The sequence below is a fragment of the Carica papaya genome, chromosome 2, assembly GCF_054855325.1.
Source record: "Carica papaya isolate Zhongbai chromosome 2, ASM5485532v1, whole genome shotgun sequence".
Classification (NCBI taxonomy): domain Eukaryota; kingdom Viridiplantae; phylum Streptophyta; class Magnoliopsida; order Brassicales; family Caricaceae; genus Carica; species Carica papaya.
The window spans coordinates 9513807-9528697 of NC_142310.1; the positions used below are offsets into that span (position 1 = coordinate 9513807).

Genomic DNA, 14891 nt, shown 5'->3' on the forward strand with positions numbered 1-14891 from the left:
AAACAAAATTTCAATAAAAATTAAAATAAAATAAAAATAAAAATAAAATAAAAATTTTGGTTGTTACATTATGACTTTATAAAGACTTGTGTTTTTGGTAAATAGTCGTTTGGTCTTGGTCATTGCGATCCCTTTTGTGAGGAAGCACCCATTCTTCCAAAGTTACGATACTATTTTATCGAGTTTTTTTTTTAAAAAACTTGTCTTATGTATTTGGATATTCTTTATCTACCCACTTGTGTCGGTTTTGGGTAGAGATACCATTTGTTGAAGGTGGTTTCAGTTTTTTTTGAGAATATAGCATGAGTTACTTCAGCGTTGATGCATTTATACTCGAATATTATCTCAAAGCATTTTTTCTATCTCTTCTTACCATGAAAAGATATTGACACCTTACTTTTTTGAATCAATAATAATCTTTTGACTAATCTAACCAACTCTACTGTGAGAAAAAAAAAAGTTAATTTAGTACAATATTTTATTTATCATCTAAAAAATCAAATAACCAAAAATTATCCATACAGTTATTATTCTTATTTTTTTAGAAATAATTTTGGTAATGCTTATAACAATCAGGAATTTGCATTTTCAATTTTTCTATTTGAACTTGAACCGATCAATAATTACATGGTTAAACGAAAGGGTCCAATTCACTAGACATGCGCAAGTCCAATCAACGTTTCATGTGATGTGGCCTGCGCTCTGCAGGGACCAACGTTTAAACATTATTAGTTTACTGGGGTAGATCTGTAATATATAAAAATAAAATGCCTTTCTGGAAATAGCAAAAACCTTTTTTTGCCGCGTATTTGTGAATTGCGATTAAAATACACAATTTTGTAGGGGTTCTTTTGTAAATTCTCTTCTGCGTTTAATTTCTTTCCTCTGCCTCCGTCTCGCGACTCCCTTTTGCTTTCCTCGCTCAGGCTCTCTCTCTCTCTCTCTCTCCTCTCTCTTTCTCTCTCTCTCTCTCATGTGAAGAAATTCTGAATAGATCTTCCAATCTGGATCCTCAAAGGTGAGTAATGCATTTCTCACGATCCCATCCCCACACTTCTCTCTTATCAATTTCGTTCTCTACGTTTAATGCGCTACTTTATCATTCTCTTTTTCAAATTCGTGTCTCCTAGATTTTGTTATAGACATTGCAAGTCCGTATTTTTTCCGGGAAATTTATGGAAAGAAAATATGGAAGAAAAAACAACTTGATTCTTGTGATTTTTGTATTATTTCCTCTGATTCTCAAAAAGTTGACCTGAACAAAGTCAAGAGCTGCACAGGGTTTAGTGCTTGTTTACAAGTTTGCTCCCCTTGGTATCGGCTAATGATATCCGTATATCCAATGTTTTAGTCAGTTTTTTTCTTCTTATGTTTCCGTAGCAATAAAATGATTGGTTAAATCTGATTTAGTTTGTATGTTAAATGTGCTCCGATCTTGTGTTTACGATGGGGTCGTAGTACTCATCCTGTGTTCAATTCATGGACTTAATACTATTAATCTTTTTGCGTTGCAGCTAGCATTACAGTTAAATGAAATGTAGCATGAAATGATAATGTAGAACTATGTCCTGCGAAACTGTTAAGTGTACTCTTGTTGACTTAATACTCCATTCCCATATGATGATTTTGAGTCTCTCATAGCATGAGATTACTATGAAGTTAAACTGATGGCCTTGTGGTTCTGGATTCTAGTACTCATTGACTGTTGTCCAGGGATGTTCAAATGAAATTACACTTGTTTCCACCCTAGTGCTCGAACCTTGTTATTGGTCTCTTTGGAACTCCAAAGATCTTTTAGTTTCTAAATTTACAACTGTATCAGCACTGGTGAATTGGGAAACTATTAGCAGCTTCATATATGTACTCTGCTGTGGACTTGTGTGACATAGTGAAAGAGAGAGAAGGTTCTAGAGAGGACTAGAGATAAGAGAAAAGAGAGATTTTTAGTGTTAGAATGAGAGAGGAGAAGAAGAGAGAAGGTGAGAAGAGAGCATTTAGAAATATTCTGGAGTCTGCTGATTAATTCAGGAAAAAGATGTAGGCAAATTACAGTATACTCATTACATGACTACTTTCTCTTAAATTCTCACTCTAGTATGGAAATGCAGAAAACTCTAGCAAGCAGAAAGGAAATCCTAATAGTACTACCTACAGCTGTAAAACTACCAGCCACGATAACAGAATTATTCCATTTCTGAATACCCAAACTTGGTATGCAAACTTAGCTCAGCATATACTTTTTCTTCTTTTTTTTCCGATAATAAACCTGGAGTTCCTGCCACCTTCTTCAGTGGTCTTTTTGCCATTTTGATCCAAGTCTTTTAGAGTCTTAACAACTCTCCCTTGGAAACTTCCTTGTCCTCGAGGAAAAATTTATGGAAATTGCTTATTTAGAAAATTGATGTCTTTCCAGGTAGTCTCTTCGGGTTCCCAGTTAGCCCACTGCATCAGACCTTGCTCTGTTTTCTGTTCTCCTTTCTGGATTGTTCTCTTTTGCAAAATTTGGAAGTTCCATTATGTCCAGTGCAGACAATTCATCACATTGAACATTGCTTTAGGGAATATATTTTTTCAAAAGAGAAACATGGAACATAGGTTGTATTCTAGCATGGTCAGGTAATTTCAGTTTGCGTGCAGTTGGGATGAGGGAGTGTCAATTCTGTGGTGTCCATGAAATGGGGAGGTGTCATACCCTAGAGAGCCTGAAAAGGGGGTTGTTCCCAAACTAGAATGATGACTGGTGTTATACCACCATTCTGCCAAACTTAATCATTTTGCCCACTGCTGCGGTTTTCAAAAAGACATGCAACAGGGATAGGATCCTAGACATTGATTCAGCCTCTCCATTTGACCATCTTTCTGGAGATGGTAAGCGGAGCTCAAAGGGAGTGTAGTGCCCCTAATCCTCGTAATTCTTGTCAAAACAAACTTGTGAATATATTGTCTCTATTGGTGACAAGAATCTTGGGTGTCCCATGCAGCTTGTGAACCTTATCAGTGTATGCTTTGGCTATTGGATATGCGGAGAGGGGGTGTCTAAGGGCAATGAAATGCCCATATTTTGTGAATTGATCCACTACCACCAGCATGGTATCTTTATTTCCTGATCTGGTTAGCTGCTTTATGAAGTTCATAGAGGCATGAGTCCAGGCTTGGTGAGGTATGGGCAGGGGCTGTTGGAAATCCTGGAGTTGCCACCCTTTTAGATTTTCAGTTTTGGTGTACTTCACATTCTTTAATCAATTCGGCTACCCCTTGTTTGTTATTAGGCTAGTAGAAATGCTGCTTAACTTTCTCATAGGTGCCTCTAACCCTGGAGTGACCTCCCACGGCTGAGCTGTGGCATTCTTAAAGTATTTTCTGTCTAAGATCAGCTTGTTCTTCGATGTAGGTTCTTCCATTATATCTTAAAATTCCCTGCTTAAGTCGATGAGGAGGATGGAAACTGGTGCTATCATCAATTCCTCTACTAACCGGGCAGCCCCCTTTTCTATCTTGTAACTAGTCATCATTTCAGTCAACCAAGCAGGAGTAACCTGTGTGGCTACTGCCTTTAATTCTGCCGCCTCCTGGCTGCTGTCCGCTTTGTCCAGCTCCTGCTTTGGCAGTTTATGCATGACAATGCATCGACCACCTTAATTTCTACACCTTTCTTGGACTGGATTGTGTAATCAAGCCCAACAACGTAACAACCCCATTATCATTGTACCATGTAATTACTCATTGTCTGGGAAATCTCTTGTGCGTTTTTTAAAAAAATCTATCTTGATGATAATGGAGCTCCTTCGAGATAGTGCCTCCATTTTGAGATGACATAGATTATGGCCAAAGCTCCTTCTCATAGATGGGGAGGGGACAAATTATGTTAGGCATAAGGCGCTTGTTGACAAAGGCAATAGGTCTGCCTTCATGCATCAGAATTACTTCCAATCCTTTCCACTTGCAGCTGCCTCCGACACAAAGGATTGGTTAAAATCAAGAAGTCTAAACACCGGGGCTGTGGTTGTTAGCTTGAGGTGGTCGAAAGCCTCCTCCCCCACATCAGACCACTGGAACCTGTTATTTTTTAGCATGTCAGTAAAGGGTCCGCAAATGGACCCATAATTTCACTCGAACTTATAGTAAATACTGTAAACCTGAGGAATCCCCTCAAGGCCTTAAGTGTCTTGGGCTGTGGCCATAAAGCAATTGTCTCTGTCTTCTAAGAGTCTATCCTCATCTCTTGGCCGGATATAATATGACCCAAACAGTCCACCTCTCCCATGCGAAATTTACACTTTGAATGCTTGGCAAAAAGCTGATTTTCTCTCAATGTCTTCACAACAATTTCAAGGTATTGATGATCCTCCATTGACTTACTATATACTAGTATGTGATTTTAAAAAAAAAATCAACACGAACTGCCTTAAATAATTCCAAAACAAATGGTTCGTTATAGCCTGCAAGGTGCGTGAGTATTGATCAAGCCAAGAGGTATGACCTTGAATACATAATGGCTTTGGTATGTTCAGAAGGCCATCTTGTGAACATCCTCCGCCTTCACTCATATTTGGTGGTGACCTACTCTCAACTCGATCTTGGAAAAGATAGTAGCCCCATTCAACTCATCTAACAAATCATCGATTATCAGGGTTGGAAACTTGTCTTTAATTGTAATTGTATTCAGTTCCTTATAATCCACACAGAATCGCCAAGTCCTATCATTCTTCTTTACCAAAGAACTAGGGATGCAAAGGGGTTACGACTGGTGCGGATGATTGAAATATCCATCATTTGCTTGACTTGTCATTCAATCTCCTTCTTTTGGAAATGTGGATATCAGCAGGCATGGGATGATTAAGGTCTCTCGCTGGTGGTAGGACCCTGTGGCTGTGTGAACACATTAGAAAACTGTTCAGCAGGTCAGTTAACCCCACGTTTTGCTACCTCTGTAGGCTGTTGGCTTCTGAATTCTCAACATTTTCTCCTTCTTCCAGACTGTTATCTCCCAACACAAAAAATTGCAGCTACATTTGACTTCCATTTCTTCCTTATCATTTTGTTCAGCCCGTTGCAACTTACCCTTCTTAGTTTGTTACTCTTGGCCTGACCCATCATTTTAATCTCTCTCCCATCCATAGTAAATGATATACAAGGCAGTGTAAAATCAAAGATAATGAGGCTGAACTCTCTCATCCTGCCTACTTCAAGTATCATATCATAACAATGAAGCTGTAAGATTCTCAAGTTGTAACTGAATATATAGCTCTGCATTTTCCAGTAAACTCCTGGCACATTCACCTTCACTAGTGACCTTTTGTCTATTGGTCACAACAACAGTAAGAATCTTCTGATTTACCATTTTGTTCATTTGGTGTTTAGCCACACTTGATCCAAGAAGGAATGTGTGCTGGTGCTATCTAGTAATATGACATTTTGCTTCTTCTGCAGCATCCCTTGTTTTCTTACCACCCGCAACCACCCCTTGAATAGCCTGCAAAGATATGGGTCCTGTGTCTTCTGCCTTTTCTGTCTCCACTCCCTCTTCCTTTTGCTCCTCCTTACACCCCTCAAAGGCCAAGACAGGCCTGTGTTTTACATTGGTCGCCTGGGAAGAATCTCTTCTCACATTTGAAGCGGGAAAGGATCTTTGTGGTCATTCAGGTTGGCTTTTTGGTGATGGTAGGGCCCAGTTTTCTGGTATGTTTGGCTTTTGGTGGCTGCGTCTGATGCAGGTAGGTATATGATGAGCTTGTTTTGGTTGAGTTATGGGGTTGTGGATTGGGTTTATGGTTGATTTTGAAGGATAGCTAGTGGATATTTTTGGATAAATTTTCTTGCATTGGGACCTTACTTCTGCAGCTTGTTCTTGAACTAAGGCCAGTTTGAAAGCTTGGTTTAAATTTCTATGTTTAAGGAGTTTGATCAATTGTTTAAGTTCATCCAATCTGTTTATAAACTGGAAAATGAAGTATTTTTCACTAAGGGTTGGGGTCTTCCTCGATACCAATGAGCATAGCTCTTCAAATCGTGCTTGGTATTCTAAAACAATCCCCTCTTGAGTGAGTTTGTAAAACTCTTCCAGAACATCAATATAGATTGCTTTTCCATACCTTCTACTAAGTTCTTAAACAAACTCTTTCTGACATTGAGGCTGATTCTGAGCTTGCCACCCTTGATACCAGACATCAGCCATTTCACCCAAAAACAGAGTCAGTAGCTTAACTTTCTGCTCTTCCGCAACCCCATGCACCTGAAATAATCCAGGCACCTCCTAATCCATTACTGCAGGTTTACACCATCAAAGATGGGTACTTGTATCCTTAGAAATGCTCTGTTTGAGTGACTCTGACTGGACTCTGGACCATTACCAGTCCTCCCTGCTCCCTTGTCCTTGGAGTGGGTACAATACCCTTGTGAGGCTGACTAAGTAAAGGGGAAGAAGATACCTGGGCTGGTGTTTCAAGGGGTTATAGCATGGTGCACACCATTTCCACTAAGCTTCAAAACATGCTTCCAGCCTCACCTGGTTCTGTTTTTGTGATTCTTTGAGCTCATCAGCATTCTGCTGCATAGTGTTATAAACTTTTTCCATGAAGTCCTTCAATTTCTGATCAAATCCTCGAAGAAGTCTTCCAATAGTTGGATTTGTTGATGCCCATCATGGCAGCCTTTCAGCTCTAGATGTCAAGGTGTCCTCAGAATCGGGAGGCTCTAGTACCAGGGTTTTAGGAGCTGCAGACATGTACTCCGCTGTGGACTTGTTTGAGATAGTGAAAGAGAGATAGAAGGTTTAGCGATGAGTAGAGAAGAGAGAAAAGAGATTTTTAGGGTTAGAATGAGAGAGGAGAAGAGAGAAGGTAAGAAGAGAGAATTTAGAAGGATTCTGGAGTCTGCTGATTAATCCAGAAAAAAGGTTGCAGGCAAATTGTGGTATTCCCATTACATGGCTACATCCTCTTAAATTCTCACTCTAGTACGGAAATACAGAAAAATCTAACATAGCATAACAGTAAGAATCCTAATAGTAAAGTTGTAAAACTCTACCAGCCACAATAATAGAATCGATCCTTTTATTTTTATTTTTTTGAAATAAAGAATCATTCCTTTTTTAAATACCCAAACCTGGTATGCCAGCTCAGCTCAGCAGATATTTTTCTCTCTTTTTTTTTTTCCTGATAATAAACCTGGAGTGCCTTGCCACCTCCCTCAGTAGTCTTTTTACCATCTGCATCCAAGTCTTTTAGGGTCTTAACAGAAACATGTAGCTTTTGGGGAGGGGGCAATAGAGAAAATGGTAGTTGCGGAACTTCTAAGTAATGGAAAAGTTCCGAGTTGGAAGGTAACAAGTGGCTTAGAGGGCAGTGTTATTGTTGGTAGGGTCTCGTAGTGTCCTGATAATGGATGACTGTTTTTTGCTACTTGGCCTTCTTGGCATTTGCAAGATGGTGTTGGGATCTTTCGCAGTTTCACTCCTTTGCATTTCTGACATGTTTCTTGTTGTACTCAACGAATCTTATTGGCTTAAGCATTGTTTACTAAGTTCTGAATGTTAAGTACAGTCATTATTGGGAGAAGAAAGATCCTTGAAAAGAAGTTGGAAAATAAAGATGACTTCAGATAAGTGACCTGTCATTTCTTGGAAAGAGCACATTTTTTGACCTAGGGTCTGACATGGGATACAGATCTCAAAGGAGAGAGAAAAGGTTTCTCTTAGTAATGTGCTTGCATTAGTATGAATATGCTTGTGGATAGGCATCATCACTCAGACATGTATTTGCTGCGTTACACTTCCATCTTTAGTTGCCTATCCTGTTTCTGTATGAATTAGAGGCAGTGTCTCAGGTTGCTCGTAATGTAGTTGTTCTTATTTACTAATGTTTTCTGTTGAGACTCAATTAGCTGTTTCTATATTCAAATTGCTGTTGATTATGTCTTTTTCCCACTGTTAAGGTTATGTTTCAGCCAGGTCTCTCTTACCCCAGGGGGTGACAGTTTGTAACTACATAAAGACCTTAGGCTTGATTCATAGAACATTATACAAGATGGGGCGTCTGAAGTTGCAATCTGGAATCAAGGCAATTGAGGAAGAGCCTGAGGACTTTGATGATACTAATTCTAACAGAGCTACTTTAGCATGCATGATCAATACAGAAGTTGGTGCTGTATTGGCAGTGATGAGGAGAAATGTAAGGTGGGGAGGACGTTACATGTCAGGTGATGATCAGCTAGAACACTCGTTGATTCAGTCTCTGAAGGTGTTACGGAAGCAAATTTTCTCATGGCAACATCAGTGGCATGCCATAAATCCAGCCTTGTACCTCCAGCCATTTCTAGATGTGATTCGATCAGATGAAACTGGTGCACCAATTACTGGTGTTGCTCTTTCATCCGTTTACAAGATTTTAACTCTTGATGTGATTGATCAAAATACTGTTAATGTGGAAGCTGCTATGCATCTGGTAGTTGATGCTGTGACTAGCTGCCGATTTGAGGTGACAGATCCTGCATCAGAAGAAGTTGTGCTGATGAAGATACTTCAGGTTCTACTGGCTTGTATGAAAAGTAAAGCGTCAGCTATGCTAAGTAATCAGCATGTCTGCACCATTGTGAACACTTGCTTCCGTATAGTCCATCAAGCAGGGAGTAAAGGTGAGTTGTTGCAGCGTCTAGCTCGCCATACAATGCATGAACTTGTTAGGTGTATTTTTCTGCACCTCGCTGATATCGACAATACAGAATGCGCATTGGTTAATAGAACTACTACTGTCAAACAAGAGGTATAGCTGATCTTCCTTTCCTCTTCAGCTTCTTTTTGGTTGCAACATCAACTGTTTTTGTCTTGATTATTTCTCTTAATATCTATGTAAGAAACAAAGTAGAGGTAGAAATATTGTTCTACATCCTGGCTTGGCATTCTCAGAAATTTGAATGAAGAGCTTCTTCATAATTAAATTTGCACTAGTTTTCTTTTTGTTTTTTTTTTAACTGAATAAAATCCCTCGATATGTATATTTTTTTCAATTTCATTTTCTGCTCTTGTTTATTGGGCAAGGTAATAGAGCATCCTTGAAACGGTTGCAGTGGCTTTAAACTTGAAGTCATCAATGATGGTGATATTGATGCTATTCGTAGAATGAATCTGACCTTGCCTACATGCCATCATATATTAACATTATTTGAATTTAAAAGTTAGTTTCTGATAATTAGCCATATTGATATATCTATGGGTGAAAGACCAGAAAGTTCAGAAACATATGCATGGACTGCTGGCAGCCAGCACAATTTTATTTATGTCTATTCTTAAAACAAATTGTTTCTTGTGCAGATTGGTGGGATTGATAACGATTATGCTTTTGGGAGTAAACAAATAGAGAATGGTAATGCTAACTCTGAATATGATGGTCAAAATTCCTCTGCAAACTTTGCATCTAATACTTCTTTGAGTCTGGCAGCCACTATGGTAGAAGATGGTACTATTGGGGCTGGAAGTGGACAGGAGGCTGTTTCGTTTGATTTGCATCTCATGACAGAACCTTATGGGGTTCCTTGTATGGTGGAGATATTTCACTTTTTGTGCTCTCTGCTTAATGTGGTTGAGCATATGGGAATGGGTCCTCGATCAAATACTGTAGCATTTGATGAAGATGTGCCACTTTTTGCTTTGGGCTTAATTAACTCGGCCATAGAGTTAGGTGGGCCCTCCATTCGACATCATCCAAGGTTATTGAATTTGATTCAAGATGAATTATTTCATAATTTGATGCAATTTGGCTTGTCAATGAGCCCACTTATTCTTTCAATGGTTTGTAGCATAGTTCTCAATTTATATCACCATCTGCGCACTGAACTTAAACTCCAGCTTGAGGCATTCTTTTCATGCGTAATTTTAAGGCTTGCCCAAGGCAGATATGGGGCTTCATATCAGCAGCAAGAAGTTGCAATGGAAGCTCTTGTTGACTTCTGCAGGCAGAAAACTTTTATGGTCGAGATGTATGCTAACTTAGATTGTGACATAACTTGCAGTAATGTGTTTGAAGACCTAGCTAATCTCTTATCCAAGAGTGCATTTCCAGTTAACTGCCCGTTGTCTGCAATGCACATACTTGCTTTGGATGGTCTGATTGCTGTAATTCAGGGAATGGCTGAGAGGATAGGCAATGGATCAGTGAGTTTGGAGCAAGTTCCAGTTAACCTTGAGGAGTATACACCATTCTGGATGGTGAAATGTGACAACTATAATGATCCTAGTCATTGGGTTCCATTTGTCCGACGAAGGAAGTATATCAAAAGAAGATTAATGATTGGAGCTGATCACTTCAATCGTGATCCCAAAAAAGGATTAGAGTTTCTCCAAGGAACACATCTTTTGCCTGACAAACTTGATCCCCAAAGTGTGGCTTGCTTTTTCAGGTACACTGCTGGTTTAGATAAGAACCTTGTCGGGGATTTCCTTGGAAACCATGATGAGTTCTGCGTTCAGGTTCTTCATGAATTTGCTGGGACATTTGATTTCCAAGACATGAATCTGGATACAGCACTTCGGTTATTCTTGGAAACATTTCGGTTGCCAGGAGAATCACAAAAAATACAAAGAGTTCTTGAGGCATTCTCCGAAAGATACTATGAGCAGTCACCGCAGATTCTGGCGAACAAAGACGCTGCTCTTTTGTTATCCTACTCACTTATAATGCTTAACACCGATCAACACAACATTCAAGTTAAAAAAAAGATGACAGAGGAGGATTTTATCCGGAATAATAGGCACATAAATGGAGGTAACGATCTACCTCGAGAATTCTTGTCAGAGCTTTACCACTCAATTTGCAAGAATGAGATCCGCACGACTCCAGAGCAGGGTGCTGGTTACCCTGAAATGACCCCCAGCCGATGGATTGATCTGATGCACAAATCTAAGAAAACTGCGCCATATATCATATCCAATTCTAGAGCCTACCTTGATCATGACATGTTTGCTATAATGTCAGGTCCAACAATTGCAGCCATTTCTGTTGTATTTGATCATGCTGAACATGAAGATGTTTACCAGACATGTATTGATGGATTCTTAGCTGTCGCAAAGATTTCAGCCTGCCATCATCTAGAAGATGTCCTGGATGACTTGGTTGTCTCTCTCTGTAAGTTCACAACCCTTTTGAACCCATCATCTGTTGAGGAGCCTGTGCTAGCCTTTGGTGATGACACGAAAGCTAGGATGGCAACTGTCACTGTCTTTACAATTGCAAATAGATATGGTGATTATATTCGTACGGGTTGGAGAAATATTTTGGACTGTATATTACGGTTGCATAAGCTTGGTCTTCTTCCAGCTCGTGTGGCCAGTGATGCAGCAGATGAATCTGAGCTCTCTGCTGATATTGGACATGGAAAGCCTATTACAAATTCTTTGTCTGCAGCTCATATGCCATCAATGGGAACTCCAAGGAGATCTTCTGGATTGATGGGCCGATTCAGTCAACTGTTATCACTGGACACAGAGGAGCCAAGATCACAACCTACTGAACAACAACTTGCTGCTCATCAACGAACTCTTCAGACAATTCAAAAATGTCATATTGATAGTATATTTACTGAAAGTAAGTTTCTGCAAGCTGAATCTTTATTGCAGCTTGCACGTGCACTCATTTGGGCTGCAGGGCGACCACAAAAAGGGAGTAGCACTCCGGAGGATGAGGATACTGCAGTTTTCTGCCTGGAATTGCTTATTGCAATTACCCTAAACAACCGAGATAGAATTGTGCTTCTGTGGCAGGGTGTTTATGAGCATATAGCTAATATTGTTCAGTCCACTGTCATGCCTTGTGCACTGGTAGAGAAGGCCGTTTTTGGTCTCCTCCGAATCTGCCAGAGGCTGCTTCCATATAAAGAGAATCTTGCTGATGAACTTTTGAGGTCACTGCAGCTTGTCTCAAAGCTGGATGCTCGTGTAGCTGATGCATACTGTGAACAAATTACTCTGGAAGTAAGTCGCCTAGTGAAAGCAAATGCTGCTCACATCAGGTCCCAAATGGGGTGGAGAACAATCACGTCTCTACTTTCTTTCACAGCTCGGCACCCTGAAGCTTCTGAAGCTGGATTTGATGCTTTGTTGTTCATCATGTTAGATGGAGCTCACTTGTTACCAGCCAATTATATTCTCTGCACAGATGCTGCAAGGCAGTTTGCTGAGTCTCGTGTTGGACAAGCAGAGCGGTCCGTCCGTGCCCTAGATCTTATGGCCGGTTCTGTTAACAGTTTGGAAAGGTGGGCCTGTGAAACAAAGGAAACAATGGGAGAGGAGGAAGTTGTTAAAATGTCGCAGGATATTGGGGAGATGTGGCTGAGGCTTGTACAAGGATTGAGAAAAGTTTGTTTGGACCAGAGAGAGGAGGTCAGGAACCATGCTCTTCTCTCATTGCAGAAGTGTTTGACAGGAGTTGATGGTATCCAACTTGCTCATGGTTTGTGGTTACAATGTTTTGATCTTGTTATCTTCACGGTGCTTGATGACTTGCTTGAAATTGCCCAGGGCCACTCTCAAAAAGATTACCGAAACATGGAAGGTACTCTTACCCTCGCTGTGAAGTTACTTTCAAAAGTGTTCTTGCAGTTACTCCCTGAACTGTCACAGTTAACAACCTTCTGCAAGCTATGGTTGGGTGTTCTCAGCCGAATGGAGAAATATATGAAGGTAAAGGTTAGAGGCAAAAAAAGTGAGAAACTTCAGGAGACAGTACCTGAGCTTCTTAAGAACATCTTGCTTGTGATGAAGACAAAGGGAGTGCTTGTACAAAGGAGTGCCCTCGGTGGAGATAGCTTGTGGGAACTGACATGGCTCCATGTGAATAATATCGCTCCATCTTTACAGGCTGAGGTGTTTCCTGACCAAGATATGGGGCAGTCACAGGTCAAGCTGGGTGAAACAGCTGGAAGTTTGGTGTCTGATTCTGGCCATTCAAGTGAAACAGTGGCCTCTGAAGGAGCTGGTTCAGCAGGTTAGGCTTCTGTAGAGTAATTCTGTTATTCAGAATCAGTTTGTTATGGCATGTTGTAATGAGAGTGTAGCCCGGAGTATCAGACTGCTCTTTCAAGGTATTTTATGCCCAGAAATTGGAGAAATAATGGCGTTCATGGTTGAGATTCATTAGATCCGGATATAGGTTGGAACAGCTAGGTGCAGATTGGCACAATTAAAGGAAGCTGAGAGATTGGGATTTTCCTGATGTTGGTGAAAGTTTCTAGATACTCCATTTTCATATTTTGGTTACCGTAGTTTTGCTGTGGAACCTTGTCGATGTGTATAGTAGTATTGTTAATGCCTGAGGAAAGGGGACGCCAATGGTTTTGTGGTCCTCCACGATCTCACGCAGTCTCAGCAGAGAAGGAATTAAAACTTTACTATTTTGAATATGCGAAAAGGGATAAATCATCAAAATCCCTGGAATTTAAGGCTATAAATTTGTATTTGCTTCTCAAATGATGTAAAGGACTCTGGAAGTGGAGGTTTGGAAAAGAAAGTTTCTCTGTGATTCTATTGATTCAAATGTTAAGTGTGTAACTAATTTTTCCAAGGTTTCATGACCTGGAACCTTAGGTGGAATTGAGCTCTTCCTGTCTCTCTTCTTGGAAGGACTGTAAATGCCTCGAAGAAATACAGCGGATTTTCAATTTTGTTGGGGGGAACATGGACTCTGCTGAGCTCTAACATATTACATCATTGTAATAGTCAAATCATAATTGATGATACTTTCTAAAATTCAAATATCAGCTTAATAATGATTTTCTAGTTGCAGTAATTCATTTTCACCTGCAAGTAAGTGGAGTTCACTAGTGAATTCGACTAGGAGACATACTATAAACTTATTAAAGCGAAGAGAGAGCACCCCCACGTTAGCGAAACCAATTTTGTGTTTCAATAGAGAATTTATAATTCATAATAATGAGTTACAGTTTTTTCTCTGTCAACAGAAGTTTCACTGATGCTCGATTCCTACAACATTAGCTTTTTTATGATCTTTGAGTAACACCATATTGAATTTCATTATTGTTTTTCAAAGGGAGAGAAATATATCAAAATTTATCTTGCGAGTAGAATCACAAAAAACAAATCTCTCTCATTAAATTATAATAAAGTTATGGACTTCACACTTATTAGAACCAATTTGAATCTTATTTATTGTTTTAGTGGATCAGTTCCTAAACTTGATGAGGGAAAATGTACAAATTTACAAAGGACGTTTAGAAAACATAACACCGTTATACTAGTTATTTGTGAAAATTACTCTTAACAAATTATTAGATTTCGAGAACTATATTGAAGTCCTATTTATTAGTGGTGGTTCTTTTAGGAGTCTGTTGATATTGATTTTAGGGTATACTCTTAATGGTTGATGTTTTAGATATATATGAAATATTATCCTTATAGATAGATAACTTGAGAGCTCAAGTGAGTTGAAAGATTGTAATGTTCCGATTGTAGGTTGCTAAATGAAGAAGTGATGAAAATAGAAGTCATGAAGAAGAAAGATGAGCATGTATTATTATTATTAGACGGGTCTTTGCCTAGAACCAACACGGAAATGCAATTTCCACTTTAAGGAGAAGAAAAGGAAATTAAAATTTATTAGGTTGTTTATGGTTAATTAACAATTATCTAAGTTATAATTTTTAATTGTTCATTATTTAAGACACATAAATGAAATTTAAGTTCATTTTCTTTCAAATCTTTCTATACATTCTCCATTTTTCTTCAAACCGTTCATTTTTCTTTCATTTTTTTCTTTTTTTTATGAAATCAAAATCTAGGAAAGTTAGGAAGAGAAAAAGGAAAATTAAATAATGATTTTTTAGAAAATGAGAAGACAAGAAAATTAAATTTAAGTTGTACTCTTGATGTGTATTCTATGGTTGCA

At 39.1% G+C, this 14891-nt stretch overlaps 1 protein-coding gene across 1 annotated transcript; it reads left to right on the top strand.

The window, feature by feature from the left end:
* The first annotated feature begins 862 nt into the window (after positions 1 to 862).
* Positions 863 to 13662, top strand: GN (sec7 domain-containing protein). Its single transcript, XM_088213230.1, has 3 exons — positions 863 to 1018; positions 7933 to 8759; positions 9308 to 13662. The coding sequence occupies exons 2-3, from the start codon at positions 8025 to 8027 to the stop codon at positions 12977 to 12979; spliced, it is 4407 nt and encodes a 1468-aa protein (XP_088069356.1). The 5' UTR covers positions 863 to 1018; positions 7933 to 8024; the 3' UTR covers positions 12980 to 13662.
* Positions 13663 to 14891: the final 1229 nt, after the last annotated feature.